Genomic DNA, 21,663 nt, shown 5'->3' on the forward strand with positions numbered 1-21,663 from the left:
CTGTTTTTTGTGATGCTGCTCTATATGTGCAATGAGGTTGGTGATATTAAAATTCCCCGGTTCTGTGCCACCACGGGATACCTGTGCATGACAAGTTGCATTGTCTTTACCGGATTTTACTGCAACACTACTGGATAGAAGTGCTGGAAGGGAGTTTGGAATACACTGCCAGTATCGGAGTGTATATTTTGGAGATTTTAGATGCAGGCCGATATTATTTTTACTTATTTTAGTTTTATTTACCCAGGCAAGCAATTTAAGAACAAATTCTTATTTACAAATGCAGCCTGAACAAATAGCAAAAGCACAGTTACAGTATACAGTTGTCCCTCGAAATACTGTGATTACGATTAACACTCCCTCACTCTTTCACGTTTTTTTCAGAAATTAATCAATTAATTAATAATCGTGGGTACTTTAATTCTGCATGAAGTCATGAAGTCAACCATGGCGTGTCCGACAAGACAAGGTTCTCCTCCCATTATGTGTGGAAGTGGTACATTTTTGCCTCCGTAAGTTCAGAAGAAATAAAAATTTAAGCTAACTGGTTAGCTTGCTAGCTTATTAGCTCACTCGCTTGCTAACTCCAGTGCCAGTCTCTTGCAGCATAAGAGTTGAGCTTTGTGTTGTAAGTCGGGATTGGGATACCTGTACTGTATAGGTTCCCAAAATAAGGCTACAAAAATTGTCAATAAAAAATAGAGTGTGACTAGTTACGCAGTGCACTTGAACGCCTCATCATGCGAACAGTGCATGCACAAGATAAGAGGTATAGTACAGAAGAATATTAGACGATGAAATGTTTGGGAGACACTGATTTACTTGAATGTGAATGGGCAAACAAGACAAAGAAGAGGGAAAAGTTCGAAGTTGGGAGAAGCCATTGTTCCTTATGATTAAATTCTTATGTAGTTAAAGTTGTTGAACTAGATGGTCGGAACCTTGTCAGCAAAAAAAAAAAACCTGAACCTTCTCTCTCCTCCTCAACCTTTTGAACAAGAGGGAGGGAAGTGAAATGTGGTGGTGTCTGTGTAAGAAAGCGTTAAGAGAAGCTGGCGAAGAAAACAGATTAAAGGCGACAGGCTTAACAGATAGCACAGCGAGGATAGTAACAACGTGTACGTCGTATAGGGGGCAAGTGTACGATAAATGGAGGTGTGAGTACGAGCCAGATGAAGGTGTTGTAAATGATAACGCAAGATGATGATGCATCTGTCACTATGTTGCCTTCGGGTCTTTGCAGACCCTTGTCAAGATAGTGGCCTGAATGAGTGTCAAGTTAAATAATGCAGTCTGCTTGCCTGACTGCCTGCCCGCCCGCCCGGCTGGCCTGACTGGAGTAGAGAGAGAGACTGATTGGACGGAGTAGCACAATGCAAAGTTACGCACTTGTATTATTTAACAGTTTCTCTCAAAGATTGCAGAATAAGATCTTCTCTGCGTGGAGTTAGTGATTTGTAAGTGCACAGGCATGAATGGACACAATAGGGAATATACTCGATTCACACAATATGCAGTATTTCCATTCCAGTCATGCATGGCGTGCTGATCCAGGTACAAACATAACATGCAATGCAGACCTGTTAGCGTTCTTTATCAAAATAAATACACATTACCTTTGTTTTATATTATCATTTGTTCTAAAAAGGAATGATGGTGGCGATTAGCGATGCAACAAAGAGTCAATGAATTTGTGAAATATCAACGCATGCACACGCGTGCGCTAATATTTCCCACATTGACTAAAATGCAAACCAAACCACTTACTGTTTGTGTTTGGTTCATATTGATCAACTCCTTATTTCTAAAATCACAAATACCTAAAATAATTCATAAAAATAACCAATTAGCTAAAAATGTCATGTGACCAGGAAATGCCGTAAACCGAGGATCACTTGAGAAATATTTGGCACTCATTTTCCATCAAAACTAAACAGGTTTTTTTTTAAAAAACTGCAATACATTGTGTACCTACAGTATACACAAGTAAATGGAGTGAGGTTCCCCGGGATGCAAAGTTAGCATGTCAGTTTTCATGTCTTCCCTTCACTCTGGGACTTATTTTCTGCAGTTGCTGGGATTCGTAATTTGACTTGACTTAATTCTGGTTCTTTTGATTTGTCCATTTGAGGATTAACCTGAAGTGTTTTTGTTTAATTGTCGATCCAATACAGCCTAATCATCCCAATTCACCATGTTAATCTGCATATTGAGTTAAATGGCCATGCTGCATTTTCAATTATATATGTGTGCTTCACGTGCTGTGCAACCCCCTGTCATCCATGTTTCTACATCTCATCTCAGCCCTGGACATGTGTATATAAAGCAATGTACTCCTTTTGCTTCTGTTTTATTTAAATATGCCTCACTGAGCATGGTTTATATGCTCACTCTGCAGTAATGATTTAACTGTGTGGACCATTCCTGATATAGCATTGTGGATGTGCCAAAGCACAACTGTTCTATTACATGTAATTGTATGGTTTATTATTTTCAAAATTGTGAAGGCACTACATAATCTTTACAGTAATCCGTTCGTAATTCAGTACAATAATACAGTCATTAGTTCGTAAATGAATTTCCATGATATATGGGTGAACATTAATACTTTCATAGTTAGAACATCACAATAATCAATTTTTCACTCCTATTATTCTTTGTTTACATTACATTGCTCAGGCTACGGGACCACTGCAGGGACAAACGGCCAGCGCTAATTTTGCAACCTAGCGAGCTAACTAATTCGCCTCTCCAATTTACTTATTCTAAACTTAAAGTGTTTCAAACAAACTGGGGAAGCTGGACAAAAGAGACAAAAACTACCACTTCCACACTGAATGAAAGGAGGACCCATTTTTCACCTTAATATCATTAATTTCATTCATTTTCTACCTGCTTATCCTCACGAGGGTCGCGGGCGTGCTGGAGCCTACCCAGCTGTCTTCGGGCGAGAGGCAGGGTACACCCTGGACTGGTGGCCAGCCAATCACAGGGCACATATAGACAAACAACCATTCACACTCACATTCATACCTATGGACAATTTGGAGTCGCCAATTAACCTAGCATGTTTTTGGAACGTGGGAGGAAACCGGAGTACGCGGAGAAAACCCACGCATGCACGAGAAGAACATGCAAACTCCACACAGAGATGGCTGAAGGTGGATTTGAACCCTGGTTTCCTAGCTGTGAGGTCTGCACGCTAACCACTCTTCCGCCGTGCAGCCCATATGAACTTGAACTCTTGTTAAAATGCACAGAAAAGAGAAAACAGGATTGTGAATGACGGGCAAAATTCCAAAAAAAGTCCACTTTTCCTTTTAAGTCCTGTCAACTGAAACAATTTCAATGGCTCGATCCCAAAACGTCCTTGCCCACTCTGCAGTAATAAGACCCGAAAGCATTTTTACCACTCTCCCAGTATTAATCCCGACAACCAATTACAACCTTTTTACAAGACTCTACAAATGAACACAAGTCCCTTTTTTGCCTGTGGTCGCTGTCGGGTTCTCCGTCTTTTACTTTGTCTCCGTGTTGGAATGATGTTATTCCTTCAAGTTTCCTGATCTGTCTTTTTTTTTATCCCTTTCAGGGACAGTGGTCGCTACAATGGACAGCTATTCAAAAGCTGTTTTCTCCTATATGAATGAGTCTTAATGTCACAGTTGCGCATCAAGTCACTACAGTGGACACTAGTGTGTCATGCCATACGTTGACACTAAGTGCAAAAAAAAAACGTTCCAAAAACAAGATGGCCGAAAAAAGTGCAGATGTGTTGTGCAAGGGAGGAATATATGTCCATTCCTTCTATTCTCGGAGACTCTTGCAGGGAAAAAAAAATATTGGGACATCAAGCAACAACTAAGAAGTAATAGAATTGTTAAAATATACAAGTATTGATTTTGTGATTGGAGGAAGTTGTGATTGATAATTTGTCCACTAAATTGGACATTGTGCATCCGGAGCTATATTTTGACTACAATTTATAGTATAGGGTGGCACGGCGGTCGAGTGGTTAGCGCGCAGACCTCACAAGCAAGCCAATGAGTTTGAATATTGAATATTTGAGTATTATTATGAGTTTGAATATGAATATTGAGGGAACAGACCCAATAGATTTCTTCCTGCATATATTTCCAGAAGATCTGATTGATGAAATGGTGCTCTAATCAAACCTCTATTTACTGCAAATCATATATTCATTACAAATTGAGAAGTAGTAGTAATAGGAGGCCTCATTGTTGTGGTTGGAGTTAATTAGACAGTAATAACTGATTCAAAATAAGTAAATTTTTTTTTTGGTTAAATGTTTTTGCAGTACATTTAGCAGTTTTGGAATATGTTAAAAATGTTAAAGATCAAACAAAAAGATGTTTTATGCTGTTTACAATATGTTTTTGTTTTTATTGGTTTACTTACAATATATATATTTCATCAATCGTTCAAATGCACCTTATCCACTCTAATGAACACGTCACTAACTCCTTAAAATGTATGATTTTTTTTACAAATGAAAGTGATAATAATAATTTTTTTTTCATGCCTAAAGTGTCACAAAAACACATCGGGAAAAAAGCCTGAAGCAGGTTATCATAATGCGTGCATTAAATTGTTAAAGTAAAAATGACTTACTCTGCATGAATTTATTGTACCTTGCGGTTGTGTATTTGTGGAACAGCAGCAAGGGAATAGCATTAAAAGCGTCACCTCTTCCCACCCACCCCACCCCCCCATCCCCAATCTCGGAACTCTGACTCAGCCTGTCCTCCTCATTTCTCTCCTCTCCTACTTTTCCTCCCTCCAACACGCTCTTTGCTTTCTCTGACTCACTCAATGACTCTTTTCTCCGTCTTGCTCTCAACTACGCACAAACATGCATCTGCATACAATCAGCCCTTTTTGTCGTCTTCTTCCCCTGCCGAAGGCTTCTTGTTTTAACAGGTGGTCATTCAGATTCAGGACTGGCACCGCGGGTGAGGTAGAAGAAGAGGAGGAGGAGGAGTGGATGACAGTTTTATGCAAGGAGAGATTATCAGGAGGACGAAGGTGGGGGAGATTAAAAGTGATTAGAGGAGCATGGTTGTTATGTCTTGTGCGATAAACACAGCGGACCTTATTTGGCTCCGTTGGGCTCCACTTTTTTGTCTGTTTTTTTTTAGTTTGAATTGGAAAAGCTGTGTGTCACAGTGGTGCACACGATAAGAAGGCCCCAGCTTCCAATCTGCTGCTGAGTTTTTATGTTCCCACCCACCCCACCACCACCGCGTTTCCCCCTCAGGCCTGCGTGGGTTCGCTTCGGGAGCCCCGGCTTCCTCCCCTTGCACTAAAAGATGCAAATGAGGTTAATTAGTGGCTGGATTGTCTGTGGATGTTAGTGTCTGTGTTAGTGGTTGTCTGTTTGTTTTGGCCTGTTTTCTGCTAGGAAGTTCATTTCACTTTGGTATACCTTATGAAATAACTCGTCATAAAAGGAGGTTATCTTATTTTGGGATCCACCTTTTTTTGTGATCACTTAACCCATTTAGGGCGGCACGGCGGTCTAGTGGTTAGCGCGCAGACCTCACAGCGAGACCAGGGTTCAATTCCACCCTCGGCCATCTCTGTGTGGAGTTTGCATGTTCTCCCCGTGCATGCGTGGGTTTTCTCCGGGTACTCCGGTTTCCTCCCACATTCCAAAAACATGCTAGGTTAATTGGCGACTCCAAATTGTCCATAGGTATGAATGTGAGTGTGAATGGTTGTTTGTCTATATGTGCCCTGTGATTGGCTGGCCACCAGTCCAGGGTGTACCCCGCCTCTCGCTCAAAGACAGCTGGGATAGGCTCCAGCACCCCCGCGACCCTCATGAGGAAAAAGCGGTAGAAAATGAATAAATGAACTTAACCCATTTAGTGAGAAGAGCATTTTCTTTTTAAAAATAACCCTCAAAAACATAATAATTATTATTATTATCTTTTCTATTATTCCACTTGATTTGACTAATATTAGTACACACTGTAAACCTGAATGTTCAAAGTACTTAAATAAATGAAGTTTCTTAAAAAAGTTCTAATAACTTACTTATGTTGAGTTAATTTAACATTCATTCAATCATTTTCTACCGCTTTTCCTCACGAGGGTCGCGGGGAGCCTGCTGGAGCCTATCCCAGCTGTCTTCGGGCGAGAGGCGGGGTACACCCTGGACTGGTGGCCAGCCAATCCCAGGGCACATATAGACAAACAACCATTCACACTCACATTCATACCTATGGTGTTTCAAACAAACCGGGGAAGCTGGACAAAGGAGACAAAAACCTACCACTTCCACACTGAATGAGAGGAGAACCCTCTTTTCACCTTAATATCATTCATTTCATTCACTTTCTACCTGTTTATCCTCATGAGGATCATGGGCGTGCTGGAGCCTATCCCAGCTGTTTTCAGGCGAGAGGCGGGGTTACATGCTGGACTGATGACCAGCCAATCACAGGGCACATATAGACAAACAACCATTCACACTCACATTCATACCTATGGACAATTTGGAGTCGCCAATTAACCTAGCATGTTTTTGGAATGTGGGAGGAAACCGGAGTACCCGGAGAAAACCCACGCATGCACGGGGAGAACATGCAAACTCCACACAGAGATGGCCGAGGGTGGAATCGAACCCCTCAAAAACATCATTATTATTATTGTTATGGTCTTGTCTATTATTCCACTTGATTTGACTAATATTAGTACACATTAACATCACACTGACTTGCCATAATTACTTGCTTGAGGTCTCCAAAACAAGTCCTCCTCATGCTTATCACCTGATTCAATAGCCTTGGCTGTCTAGGCATGTGAGTCTGTCCATCTCACAGCACCTTTTCCCCCTCGCATATGTGGTTTCTTACTACCTGTGATTATTCTCAAAGAAGCTTAGCTATGTACAGCGAGCCACATAGCATGTGTCCATCATCCACTCTTTGAGAACCACTGACTTAAAGGGAAGCAACGAAATAATGTAAACTGCCAGATGACTTTTGTGTATGACAATAACAACAAAGAGAGTAATTACCATAATTACTATAATTACAGCTCACTACAAAATATGTTACTGTAATAATGCCAGTGTTACCCTGTTGTTTGTTAATTAGTTCCAAAACGTTGGTGTTGGCTTTGTGATCTCGGATGATAGAATTAGAACAGTGGATTAGCACGTCCTAGCACTTCATCAAACCACATTCTACTATACACAAAACTTTTTTTTTTTTTTGGCTGACTCAACAACAGCTAAGAGGCTTTGCTTTATTATAATACCATACAATCAATATTGCCGTGTATAATATTAGTTTGTTTGGTTTTCATTTGATTTTACTCTGTGGCAATACTATTTCTGCAGCATCAGCGACTCACTGTATAATGTTTTGGTTTGCAGTTAGTGGACTAGCGAGGGAACACGTTGAGAATGGTGGTGCTTTTAAAGTTCAATTTAGAGATTAAAAATGGCTCAATAATAGTTATTGAGAAAGATGTAAATACATTTTTTTGTTTGTTTGTTTTTAATGTCATGTTATTACCTCATACTGATGATTTCTTCCAATTTACATTATCTTATTATCTTATTTTATCTACTAACAAAATAGTAATGTCAAAACTGAAAAAAAAACAAAACTAAAGGGTTAAGAAGTCAAAAACATACCACTTCCACACTGTATGGGAGGACAGTTTTTTTTAATATATATTTTTCATATATCACTTCAATATGTTTTGACTAATAATAGACCCTAGTCAGCACATTGCCCAGCGAGGGCATAGATGAAGATACACATGCACTGCAGGGCAACACTATTCAACCGTACCCCCCCCCCCCCCCCCCCGGTCATTCATCATGAAGTTTAATTTATTATCTTATTATCTTATTTTATCTGTAGTTACTACTGTTATACAATCAAATAGTAATGTCAAAACTGAAAAAAATGAAATAAAATAAAGTGTTAAGAAGCCAAAAACATACCACTTCCACACTGTATGGGAGGACAGTTTTTTTTTTTTTTACTGCAATATTGCGAGAGGGTCAACTGTCGTACCGTGCCATGGTTTGACCGCTTAGTTCAGCACATACAGCGAGCGCATAAAGATAAAGATACACATGCGCTGCAGGGCAACACTGTTCAACAGTACCCCCCTCTCCACCCTCTCCCCGGTCATTCATCATGAAGTTAATTGCATGGTGGACTTCAGAGAGCGGACAGCCCAGTCTCTTTACAGTATGTCACATTACAGAAGTTGAAAGTTTAATGACTCTTTTAACGGGAGAGCCCAGTTTGAAGTTAATGTGCTCTGCTGTTACAGCTGCTATTATGGTCCTGCTGTGTGTGTGTGTGTGTGTGTGACAAAGTGGGGTTTCCTGTCACCATTTATCTAAGGAGATAGTGTACGTGTGTGTGTGTGTGCATGTGTGTGTGCGTGCGTTCGCTCTTGATTTGTGCCTGTGTCCATTTATACAGAGCATTTATCTTTTATGTGCCTGTTTGTGCTTTTATGTGACACTTCATATCCACCATCCATTTATCCTTTTTATCTGTTCCACGGCAGTATTACTGTATTGCTTTTGTTCAACTACATCTTATCACCCCTCCCATGTCTTTTAAGCAGCAGGGGTGGTGGAGTAAACAGGAGGACTCATTCCTCATATGAAGTGCTAAGATTAAGGCCCGTCCATGTCCCATGTTCCCCACCGTGCTCCTCGTCCTCCTCAAGCATGACGGTAAATTCACACCCAGCTCAAGGCTGATTTGTCTTCAATATTTAGGGGCCAAGTGAATAAGTAGCGTCCTCAGGCATCAACATTACCCTGCTGAAAATGGCTCAGTTATTCATTTTGCATGTGCAATGCACGTTTTTTTTTTTTTTTTACCTTTTGAAAATGGCTATCCATCACATAGTGTATAGTTCCCTGGTTAGGTGTGCATTTGTCTGCCGAGTTTCCCTTGGCGTTGACAAATATATCAATAAATATCAATAATAATTAATAAAATACAATATAATTTAAGAAGTCATACATTAATAGCAATTAAATCAATTAGAATAAGTGGTGGCACTAAATAATAAGTAAAGGAAATATGTATATTGAGATTATAGATATAGATGAAGTAATTTTTTGTCATTAATTTGTTCCAAAAGGTCTGATAAAAACTGCAGCAGTTTATGTAAATTTACATCAATCAGTTCATCCATCCAGATAACCCAAAGTTCTAACAAAAAAAAAAAATTATAGAGAATAATTCATGTACAAAACATTGCAATTTCATAGTTTTTCTCGCTTTTATCAAATTGCTGACACTCAACTTTCTTTGGCCCCATGATGGGTTATTTAGGAGTGGAGACACACATAGAATGCTTTGTATGGACACTCAGTTTTGTGTAACGATATCGTAAACAGGGCAAACAGTTATGTGCAACAACTGAGGCAAACATTTTTGAGCAAAAAAAAATGAATCATAAGAAAACTGAGGTACATGAAAATGTAAGGTTGACTGTCATAACGACAGAAATAATATAATAATGTTATATTGTTGAGTTGTTGACTATGTCAAGCTGTCTTTGTGTGCTCGATTATAAATAATGTGTTTTTTTCCATAGTGGAATTTTCAATGCCTTTTTGTGTCTTGAGTCCCTGAAAAACTAGACCAACAAATGCCGCATAACTGAATGTATTGCAATTGTATTGTGTTATTGTAAACATGAAACATACCAAAAGAAAGTTTAGATTCCCGTCTTTTATCAGAAAAAAAAAGTTTGTTTTTAACCTTTTTCTGTTTGTTAGTAATCAGCAGTAGAACATGGGTACGTTTTGGGAAAATATCAGTTCCCGACTAAAAAAAGCGAGAAAATAAAACCAGGTTTTTCACAGCTGAAATATTAAAACAACTCTACCACAGCATAAAGGACGTAAATAAAGAGTTGTTTTACATCAAAATAATTTATTGACCAATATAACAACATGAAGTATTTCCAATTTTCACATTTGGAACTGAACTGTGTGTACATATGGCTATATAAACATGAAACATACCAAAATAAAGTTTAGATTCCCGTCTTTCATCAGAACAAAAAAGTTTTTTTCTACCTTTTTACGTTCGTTAGTAATCAGCAGTAGAACATAGGTATGTTTTGGGAAAATATCAGTTCCCGACTAAAAAACGAGAAAATAAAACCAGGTTTTTCCACAGCTACAATATTAAAACAACTCTACCACAGCATCAAGGACGTAAATAAAGAGTTGTTTTACATCAAAATAATTTATTGACCAATATAACAACATGAACTATTTCCAATTTTCACATTTGGAACTGAACTGTGTGTACATATGGCTATATAAACATGAAACATACCAAAATAAAATTTAGATTCCTGTCTTTCATCAGAACAAAAAAAGTTTTGTTCTACCTTTTTACGTTCGGTAGTAATCAGCAGTAGAACATAGGTGCGTTTTGGGAAAATATCAGTTCCCAACTAAAAAAGTGAGAAAAGTTTTTCACAGCTGAAATATTAAAACAACTCTCCCACAGCATGAAAGACGTAAATCAGGGGTTGTTTTACATCAAAATAATTTATTGGAGAATATAACAACATGAACTATTTCCAATTTTCACATTTGGAACTGAACTGTGTGTACATATGGCTATATAAACATGAAACATACCAAAATAAAGTTTAGATTCCTGTCTTTCATCAGAACAAAAAAGTTTTTTTCTACCTTTTTACGTTCATTAGTAATCAGCAGTAGAACATAGGTATGTTTTGGGAAAATATCAGTTCCCGACTAAAAAAAGCGAGAAAATAAAACCAGGTTTTTCCACAGCTACAATATTAAAACAACTCTACCACAGTATAAAGGACGTAAATCAAGGGTTATTTTACATCAAAATAATTTATTGACCAATATAACAACACAAACTATTTTTAATTTTCACATTTGGAATTGAACTGTGTGCGTGTGTATACATTTGTGTACACACGTGTGTGTGTGTGCATGCGTCAAATTTCCCCTACAATACATAACCTTCTGCACACTACAGTCCATAGTAATAGGGAATTTAGGTTCATAATTAGGAAAATGATTAGGTCACAACCCATTTTATAATCCGAGTCCAAGACTGGAGTTTACCAGATTTACCACATTGCTATGAAGTCATATTCATTTTTGTCTTCCTCTTTAAATCTAATTTTCATTCTTTTCAAAGTTTCCAAGCCCTCTCCCGCTCTCCTGTTGTATGAGAAGGATAATACCTGGACAATAGCTAGCCCAGCTGAGCATCAGCATACTCCGCTTATCCGGGTCTCGGTGCACACTCTCCTCAGCTTTTCTGAGCTCTGGAGTTGGCTCGGGTGTCTGCTGGCTGATAAGTAGCCTGTGGGTCACAGGGAGGACAGCCAACGGCGGGCGCTTAATCCTGCCATGAAACTATAGGATATTACAGAGACGAATTATAAATATGAGCGCCCCCCCCCCCCCCCCCCCCTTTTCAATGGAAGGGATTAAAGCCGTCTGCCTTTGTTATATAGCCCGTACGTCATTGTCTAACTGGGAGCCGTGCTTCCGTCGAGATCTCTTTGTGTGCTGTGGCATGTTGGGTGAAAACGTGGATTTTTTTTTTTATGTGGCAAAAAATTTTACTAAAAAATATGTCTTTGGTGCTTGAAATTGTCCACCACTTCATAAAACAAGAGCAACAAGCTGCTGTCAGTAGCTGGGGGGGTCACATTCCATTTTACATTTACTTGATTGTCTATGGAAGAAATTCATGCAAGTGTGTTCAGGCAAAAAAAACCTCACTTTGCTAAGAAATAGCCCACTGCACTTCTAATTTCTCGCTAAATTCTCAAGAGATCATGAATCTGGAAGAGAAATGATACCCGTTTTTTTTTTTTTTTTTTTTTTTTACATTATCCACATACACACACCCTCCTCACCTTGTGCAATGTTACCTGCAAAATGCTGACACAAACATATGCTAACTTTTTAGCTGATGTTGAAGTCACCGTATCCCAAAAGGTCCTTGGGTTATGAGCAAAGCATTGGTCCGTAGAAGCATGGCCTCCTGGGATATATTGTTTTAGTGTGGGAGTGTAGAAAGTATATTATGAAATATTTGGTGCAGGAATGGAAAAAATGTCCTTGAAAAATAACAAAATAACAAAAAAAAGATTATGCACCTGGACTTGAATTATAAAGCTTAATTTTTTTGATTACTCAAGTCAGTGGGGAAGTGGTCAAATGAGTCGCAGGAAAGTGTATTATGAAATATTTGGTGCAGGAATAGAAAATGTCCTTGAAAAAAAAAAAAAAAAAAGCAGATTATGCACCTGAACTCGAATTATAAAGCTTGATTTTTATAACTCAAGTCAGTGGGGAAGTGGTCAAATGAGTTGCAGCTCCCTCACATCGAAATGAGCCAGTTAAAATTGTTCGGGCATTTAGTCCGGATGCCTCCTTGACACTTCTCAAGATTCCGGGTTTTTCTTTTACACAGAGCCTTTGTTTTTTTTTTGTTTAGTTTAATTTCGGTCGAGTGGTTAGCGTGCAGACCTCACAGCTCGGAGACCAGGGTTCAATTCCACCCTCGGGCCATCTCTGTGTGGAGTTTGCATGTTCTTCCCGTGCATGCGTGGGTTTTCTCCGGGTACTCCGGTTTCCTCCCACATTCCAAAAACATGCTAGGTTAATTAGCGACTCCAAATTGTCCATAGGTATGAATGTGAGTGTGAATGGTTGTTTGTGTATATGTGTCCTGTGATTGGGTGGCGACCAGTCCAGGGTGTACCCCGCCTCTCGCCCGATGATAGCTGGGATAGGCTCCAGCACCCCATGCAACCCTTGTGAGGATAAGCGGTAGAAAATGAATGAATGAATGCTCTCTATATTGCATCAAGACATAAAGGTGACTCTAGGGGTGTTATTTCATGTCTGGAAGACTCTAATAATCTATGTTTAGAATGTCGTGAATGTGAGTGTGAATGGTTGTTTGTCTACATGTGCCCTGTGATTGGCTGGCGACCAGTCCAGGGTGTACCCCGCCTCTCGCCCGAAGACAGCTATGATAGGCTCCAGCACCCCCCGCGACCCTTGTGAGAATAAGCGGTTGAAAATGAATGAAATTAATGATATTAAGGTGAAAAGAGGGTTCTCCTCTCATTCAGTGTGGAAGTGGTAGGTTTTTGTCTCCTTTGTCCAGCTTCCCCGGTTTGTTTGAAACACCATAGGTATGAATGTGAGTGTGAATGGTTGTTTGTCTATATGTATGTGCCATGGGATTGGCCCTGGGATAATTTCCGCTAATTCTATTTCTACTAAATATAATATATACTTTGTCTGTTAAGCATCCATGCACTGACAGGAAAAATTAGATACACAAAAATCGGAATCACCTGCAGTGTGACCGTAGCCTATGGTCCGAAGCGTTGGCTCAGATGATTATCGCCGAGCCGAGTCCCTCTGTTTAGGCTAATGATGTTGTGATGCCTTCCAGCCGGTGCCCAGATTTGGCACACCTTCTTCTGCTGGCTCCCTATGGCAAGGGAGTACTGTCGTACAATGATGCAACCGCAAAGAAGCATATCTTGCAATCTTTTTTTTTTTTTTTTGGTTTTACTATTTCTGGTTACCATTAACAATATTTTATTCTGTGATTGTGATTGCTTTTGTTTATAGACGGCACCTTGTTAAACGCAGTAACTTAATCTGGTGTTTAAACTCAGTACAAAATAGTGAAGTACATATTATATGTGGGTCATAGACCATTATAATATTTGACTTTAATACATGCTGATAAAAAATGGATGGCAGACTGCATTTGGCCTGTGGATTGTAGTTAGGACGCCTCTGATTGGGGTATATACACAGGGTGGTAATGTGCTACAGCATGGGGGGAGTACTGTTGTGCAACATCAGTTCTGTGTGACTGTGCAAACATTGCACCATGTTGTTTATCTTTTTGAGTTTGAAATGATGGTAGACGTTTGACAGCTTCCGTCGTTTCCTTTGGGCCCTTTCCTCTTTTTTTCTCCCCTCATCGCTGTTTTTTCTTTGAGCCATCGCTTTCCATCGCTACTCCCCGCTGTTTACATATCAGTACGTACTTTTGATTTTAACGGCTGCATACAGAAACAAATGAAAGGATACCTGGCCCACTTTTTGGCCCACGGTTGCTAGAGCTGATCCAATGTAGGTCAATGACAAAGTGACGAGTCAGACGGATGTTACGATTATTCATGCTTTTGGTGGCGGCAGCCCAGTTGGGGCTGGGGTAAATTGGGTGTCACCAAAAATTTTCCCCAGGACTATAATTATTGGGCCCTATGAAACTGTAATGCCTGTGATTGTGGTTATGGAAGATGTAGTCACAAATGCAATTAGACAGTCAGTCAGTTAATCAGTAATTAGACAATTAGACACTATGAAGTGAACATCACTCTTATTTTGAAGGGCCGGAAGTGAGATTCCGCCATGATGGAGCAGTCCTAGAATTGCCTCTGGGTGGCGGTCCGTGAACTATTGTTGTCAGTAGTATTGTTCGAAATATTTTATTTAATTTCACTCGTATTTTGAAGGGCCAGGAGTGTGTTGAAACTGTCAAAAGCTCGTCTTTATTTCACTTTTATTTATGATGAGATTCCACCATGATCGAGCAGTCCTATAATTGCCTCTGGGCGGCGGTCCGTGCACTACTGTTGTCAATAGTATTGTTCAAATTTTTTTTTAATTTCACTCTTATTTTGAAGGGCCGGAAGTGTGTTGAGACTGTCAAAAGCTCGTCTTTTATTTCGCTTTTATTTATGATGAGATTCCGGCATGATCGAGCAGTCCTAGGATTGCCTCTGGGTGGCGGTCCGTGTATTATTGTTGTCAGTAGTATTGTTCGAAATATTTTATTTAATTTCACTCGTATTTTGAAGGGTCGGAAGTGTGTTGAGACTGTCAAAAGCTCGTCCTTATTTCGCTTTTATTTATGATGAGATTCCGCCATGATTGAGCAGTCCTAGAATTGCCTTTTTGTGGCGGTCCATGCACTACTGTTGTCAGTAGTATTGTTCGAAATATTTTATTTAATTTCACTCGTATTTTGAAGGGCCGGAAGTGTGTTGAGACTGTCAAAAGCTCGTCTTTATTTCACTTTTATTTATGACGAGATTCCGCCATGATCAAGCAGTCCTAGAATCGCCTCTGGGTGGCGGTCCGTGAACTATTGTTGTCAGTAGTATTGTTCAAAATATTTTATTTAATTTCACTCGTATTTTGAAGAGCCGGAAGTGTGTTGAGACTGTCAAAAGCTTGTCTTTTATTTCACTTTTATTTATGATGAGATTCCGCCATGATCGAGCAGTCCTAGAATTGCCTCTGGGCGGCGGTCCGTGCACTACTGTTGTCATATTATTCGAAATATTATATTTAATATCCCCTAAAAGATGATCTCTACACAGACTTTTTGCCCAAGTCATTACCATGTCAAAGCCAATAGGCCTAATGTACAACAATTATAGCTGTGTACCTATTACAGATAAAAAAAGGATGTGGTTAAAAATCATCATTAGTCACAAAAGTGTCATTGTGTGCACCGAGAGTGGGGCAAAGGCGGAAAGAACAAAACGTAAAAAAAAAAAACAAAACATGATCCGTATCATCCGTGTTAATGACGAGCAATTATTTATGAAACAACCTTTTGAATTAGTCAGAGCTGTTATTGTGTCAGCGCTATTAAAGTCGTACTTAATAGGAGTCTCAGCCTTTGTGTCCATTTTCTGTTCTTTCAGTAAGGTTCGTTTTTTTTTTTTGTATTTATTTTTTTTAACAAATTTAAGTCGCTCTGTCATACCCCCCTGAAGACCCATTACGGCGCCCCTAACTAGGCTGTGATTACAGGACTTATGTATTCAATGTGCCAGCTTTTTCCTCCGAGTCTCTCTCTCTCTGACTTGACATCTCACTAAGGAACATCCATCCCAGTGTGTATTAACCGTTCATTCATTAGTGTTTTTTTTTTCTTTTGTTGCCAGAGTTACTCTGTTTCATCCTCGTTCTCCCTTCTTTCTTCCTTTCGCTGATTACTTTCTCTCCTCGAGTCTGGCCTACGCATTTCTCCTGCAACCTTGCTCTCTCTCTCTCTCCCACTCTAATCTCCTCCAAAAGCCTCCAACATGTTATCTGCACGGATCCACACTTATTGGGAAGCCTCTGGTGTTAACCCCAAAACAATAAAGTTAAGTGTTTGGTAAATGATCACTTGCGGTCTTGTCAAGGCTTCAGTCTTGGCACTCTTGGCAAGACGCTACTTGCGAGGTCGAACCTAAAAGGGAATAAGTACAAAAACACTTCTCCTGATGCTCTCTAAGTCTTTTGCTGTCTTTTTGAAACCTCTTTTGAAGCTGGACTTTTCTGTTAACATGAACTATATTACATCCTGTAACAGCAAGTCACTGGGTTTTGGAAATAGTATTAGCAAATCAATGATATAATAGTCATGATGTGCTATATATATCACTATATTGACACTTACTATGGTACCCATTATGTCATTGGATGCTCATATCACCTCGTACTTCGGTACGTGACAAAAAGAAAATTAAAAAAATAACCTTAAACTATATTAGGAAAGCAGGAAGTGAACAAATGTAACAGTTACTGATTGTAAAAGTACCAGATGGAGGGGTAGGATTTAATAAGCTTTGCTTCTTCCTACTCCTTTTGGACATGTGGAACTGTGAACTGATTATGTGATGCATCCAATTGTAATCTGATGCATGTTCAAATGAAATAAAACCATTACCATATTACCATATAAAAAAGTAAAGGAAATACAGTGGAACCTCGGTTAGCATTCGCCCCAGTTAGTGAGTGTTTTGGTTTACGTACAAAAATTACACCTTTGTTAGCATACAAAATCGGCTATATTCTCCTGTTATTTGTCAACAATAAAGTTATCATGTTATTTGTCATTTACCGTATTTTTCGGACTATAAGTTGCACTTTTTTTCATAGGTTGGCTGTTCCTACGACTTATACTCCAGAGCGACTTATAAATGAAAAAACTGTTAATTTACATAAACACTGGACATCTTTTCTGTTCGTTTATTTTTTGTGTAGCTGAATAACCATTGTGTTAGCATATCTTACACCTATTCAGCCTGTTCTCTATTCTTTTATTAATGTTAGAACTTGCCTGTAAAATAAATTACCCCCCAAAAATGCGACTTATACTCCAATGCGACTTATGTATGTTTTTTTTTCTAGCTAATTATGTATTTTTGACCTTGTGTGACTTATACTCCGGAGTGACCTATAGTCCAGAAAATACGGTATATGCTTTTTAAAGTTGTTTTATATACGTAAAGCTATAATTGTAAAACAAAAGTATTTTGTGTTAACATATTTGGGGGATCTGAGTTAATTGGATTTGCATGACTGACGTGCTGAGCAATTTGCGCTTCAACTTTGACTGTTTCACTGTATCACAGTTTTTTTTTCCAAATAGATTTCAAACATATTTTGACTAAGGCCTATTATTAATCAAACATATGTCTAAATTTTATATGAGTCTCTGTCTTATATGTCTCATTTTTGTTATAATTTCTATTATGTTGGGTAATTTGAGTGTAAAGGTGACTATAGGGGTGCTACTTCAAATCCACAGGGCTCTATTAATGTTTTTCGCAGGTCATAAAGAGGTTTTCTGTGCTCTAACTAATGTACATATTAGCTTTATAAACAAGGAATCCTACTCTGGAAATTCACTTATCATGGTCAGGTACGGAACCAATTCACCACCGGGTCCCCCACTATCAGACCAGAGTCAGACCTTGCAAAAGAATACTGATCTTAACCAAGATTTCACTGTACATTCTAATAAATAATGAAAATTTGTAAAACCAGTTGAGTTATATAAGCATGAAAAGCGAGCATGAAAAGCGATTTGGCCTTTTTTTTGCAATCACCTCCAATGAAGCACCACCAGTTGTGTAGCTGTGAATTACACTCCAGAATTGGGAGCACAGAACCCGAGGAACTCCTACACCGAGAGTGAAAGCCGCATAAATAATTCCAGGCAGTGGAGTGGTTGCTTTTAACCAGACACTTTGTCCAGGCTATTATTAAAAACACCTTATCACGATGACTACTTAAGGGCATGGCTTCAGGAAGTTGAAGTAATTGGGTTTAGTATTTTTTTTCCTCACATAAAATGTCAAATATGTATATTTTAAATGTTCATGTAAAGTACAGATTATTCGGTGCTACTCAAATGAGCCTATGGAGCTGTCCTTGGTGCTGAAAGCACAAACCGGTGCTGCTGAGTTCCACCACCGCAAAACATAGTAGCTTGTTTGCAACACTCCCACATTTTATTTAGTCTGTTTATTAAGCAGGCACTGATCAATGCTGATAACGGCCTCAACGGATGCTATAAACGTGCAAAAATAAATGACTACAATATGTCCACTCATTGTTTTGGCAGGCTTGCGTCAGGGTTAATGACCCTTATTTCATCCTTTCAAATATTGTACTTTCGTTATTGCACTTTAAAAAGTTTCCAGAGGAAGCTTTGTGCGAGTTGTCATGCACCATCGATAAACATATTTATCTAATGTGCTATTTTTCCTCTTTCAGTGGTGCTGCTGAATTCTAAAGAGACACAAGCAGAGTTGGGCTGGACGTCATTTCCCCCCAATGGGGTAAGTTTTTTTTTTTTTTTTGCCACTGTTTACTTGTGTGTGTTTGTTAAAAAGTAAAAAAAAAATGCATAATGAAGAAAAGTAAAGAAAACATATAATACAGTGGAACCTCGGTTAGCATACGCCCCATTTAGCGTCTTTTTTGGTTTACGTACAAAAATTACACCTTGGTTAGCATACAAAATCGGCTATATTCTCCTGTTATCATGTTATTTGTCATTTACCGTATTTTCCGGACTATAAGTCGCACTTTTTTCATAGGTTGGCTGTTCCTGTGACTTATACTCCAGAGCGACTTATAAATGAAAAAACTGTTTATTTACATACACACTGGACATCTTTTCTGTTTGTAAATTTTGTAAGTTGTAAAATTTTGTAGTTTGTAAAATAAATTACCCCCAAAAATGCGACTTATACTCCAGTGCGACTTATGTATGTTTTTTTCTACCCAATTATGTATTTTTGGCCTTGTGCGACTTATACTCAGAAGTGACGTATAGTCCAGAAAATACTGTATATGCTTTTTAAAGTTGTTTTATACACGTAAAGCTATAATTGTAAAACAAAAGTATTTTGTGAAGAAAAGTAAATAAATAAATATTTTTTCAAGTTTAAGGAACACAATAAAATCATGCCCATTTTATAAATACCAGTGTTATTATAGCACTCTTGTAATATGTGACACCTGGAAATATACCTGGGTATTTTATTTACCAAAACGTTTCACACACCAGCTACAATCTCCAAGCTAGCCATAATTTCTGTCCTAATTAAAAACAACACTGCAGCATTTTTCAATCCACACAGGTATGTTATTACTATAGTTGCACATGACTTACAGACACACAAGGTAGAAACGTATTAGGACATACAACAAAAATCGTCAACAAAAATTTCTGTGCCTAACTGCATCACAAGCTCAACTCAGTGAATTATTCTAGAATTTTCCGGAATTTCTTTAATATAATTTTAGTTTTGAAGAAAAAATCACACTACAAGAATGCTGTTACAGGCCAACACTGCAGCGTTTCTCAATCCACACAGGTATGTTATTATTATAGTTGCACATGACTTACAGACATACTAGGTAGAAGCGTAGTAGGACGTATTCCACAATAAAAATTTCTGTGCCTAACTTCATCACAAGCTCAACTCAGTGAATTATTCCAGAATTTTCCGAAATATCTTTAGTGTAATTTTAAGACCATTTAAGAAGAATCTGGCCCTTTAAGAAGAATTGCATTATGGAGTTTTGTAGTCTTTACACCCTGATTGTGGTTCTGTTGTAGTTGCTATAGCTAACAGTGATAGCTGTTGCTCGCCGCCATTACAGTACTACAAACAATAGCCAACCGTGAGACTTTGAATGCTGCACGAACCCTTCACTCGACAATACCCACAACCCAAACGTTCTTGGAGAATATGACATATACGTCTTTATCGCATAGCCTGACAGGAGCAGTCATCATTTCCGTAATAGAACACAATAAAGTGACTCTCTACGAGGCACTTTATCCCTGTATTTAATTTCTGAGCCATTGAAACATAAGAGTCCATAACAAAGGGTTATGCCTCTTGTATTGTTGGTATGCATACATATTAGTTCCAACAACCGGACTGACTTGCGCTGCGAAGCGGTTTGTTGGCGGGCTGGCGTGTGCGTGAGAAATGAGCACAAACACAACAGTTTGATGAGATTGCATCCACTTGTCGTGCTGCCTGTCAGATTGGCCGCTCGATGAAAGAATCAATTGACACATCAATTGCTCGCCTTCTGAAAAGACCATTTGTCACCATGGCGGTGGTGTTGTTTAGCACATGACTGGTGCTAACAAGACATTTTTTTTTCCACTGCCCCCATTTGCCGCGTGTCTGGGCTATGTGGACAAGTCTTGAGAAACACTTCATCAGTTAATTAATCAATCAGGGGTGAGTTTTATCACTTGGTTCCTACTGAATCATGGATTGGATCATGGATGGCGGGAGACCTTATAATGATGGAATGTGATTGTCATTTACTGATGTAAACAACTCAATATCTAATAAAATTATTATTATTATTGTCAACAACTACAGTACATTGCCAAAAAATGCATAGTTTATGTATTTTTCCCCCCAAATGTAACCATTTTCAAACAAAAAACATGACTAAATGAACACACGACATTCAGAAGACACATCGCGATGACATGTAGTACTCTACATCGGTCACAAGGTGTCACTAATGTTCCACTGATGAGCCAATAGCTACCACAGGAAGTACTTGGTACAAAAAACAAGAAACTATTTGTCTTATTTGCTCTTATTATGTTCTCTATAGGCTGCATAGCGGACGAGTGGTTAGCGCACAGGCCTCACAGCTTGGAAAACCCAAGTTCAATTCCACCCAGCCATCTCTGTGTGGAGTTTGCATGTTCTCCCTGTGCATGCATGGGTTTTCTCCGGGTACTCCGGTTTCCTCCCACATTCCAAAAACATGCTAGGTTAATTGGCGACTCCAAATTGTCCATAGGTATGAATGTGAGTGTGCATGGTTGTTTGATTATATGTGCCCTGTGATTGGAACTGGTGACCAGTTCAGGGTGTACCCGGCCTCTCGCCCGAAGACAGCTGGGATAGGCTCCAGCACCCCATGCAACCCTTGTGAGGATAAGCGGTAGAAAATGAATGAATGAATGCTCTCTATATTGTATCATATGACCGTAATGGTGACTGTAGGGGTGTTATTTCATGTCTGGAAGACTCTAATAATCTATGTTTAGAATGTCATGAACAGGTTTTCAATACTCAAATATTCATTCATTAATTCATTCGCGGGGGTGCTGGAGCCTATCCCAGCTGTCTTCAGACGAGAGGCGGGGTATACCCTGGACTGGTCGCCAGCCAATCACACGCCACATATATGTAGACAAACAACCATTCACACTCACATACTCAAATATTCCATTTATAAATAATGAATCTTAA

At 38.9% G+C, this 21,663-nt stretch overlaps 1 protein-coding gene across 3 annotated transcripts in view; it reads left to right on the forward strand.

Annotated features, from left to right (window-relative positions):
- LOC131101547 (ephrin type-A receptor 7-like) overlaps positions 1 to 21,663 on the forward strand; it is a 206,481-nt gene that overhangs the window by 36,368 nt on the left and 148,450 nt on the right. For all 3 annotated transcript variants that reach the window (XM_058046809.1, XM_058046810.1, XM_058046811.1), the window contains exon 2: positions 18,632 to 18,696. In XM_058046809.1, the coding sequence (XP_057902792.1) occupies positions 18,632 to 18,696 (65 nt within the window). The remainder of the gene's footprint in view (positions 1 to 18,631; positions 18,697 to 21,663) is intronic.

The sequence above is a fragment of the Doryrhamphus excisus genome, chromosome 14 (assembly GCF_030265055.1).
Source record: "Doryrhamphus excisus isolate RoL2022-K1 chromosome 14, RoL_Dexc_1.0, whole genome shotgun sequence".
NCBI classification, from domain to species: Eukaryota; Metazoa; Chordata; class Actinopteri; order Syngnathiformes; family Syngnathidae; genus Doryrhamphus; species Doryrhamphus excisus.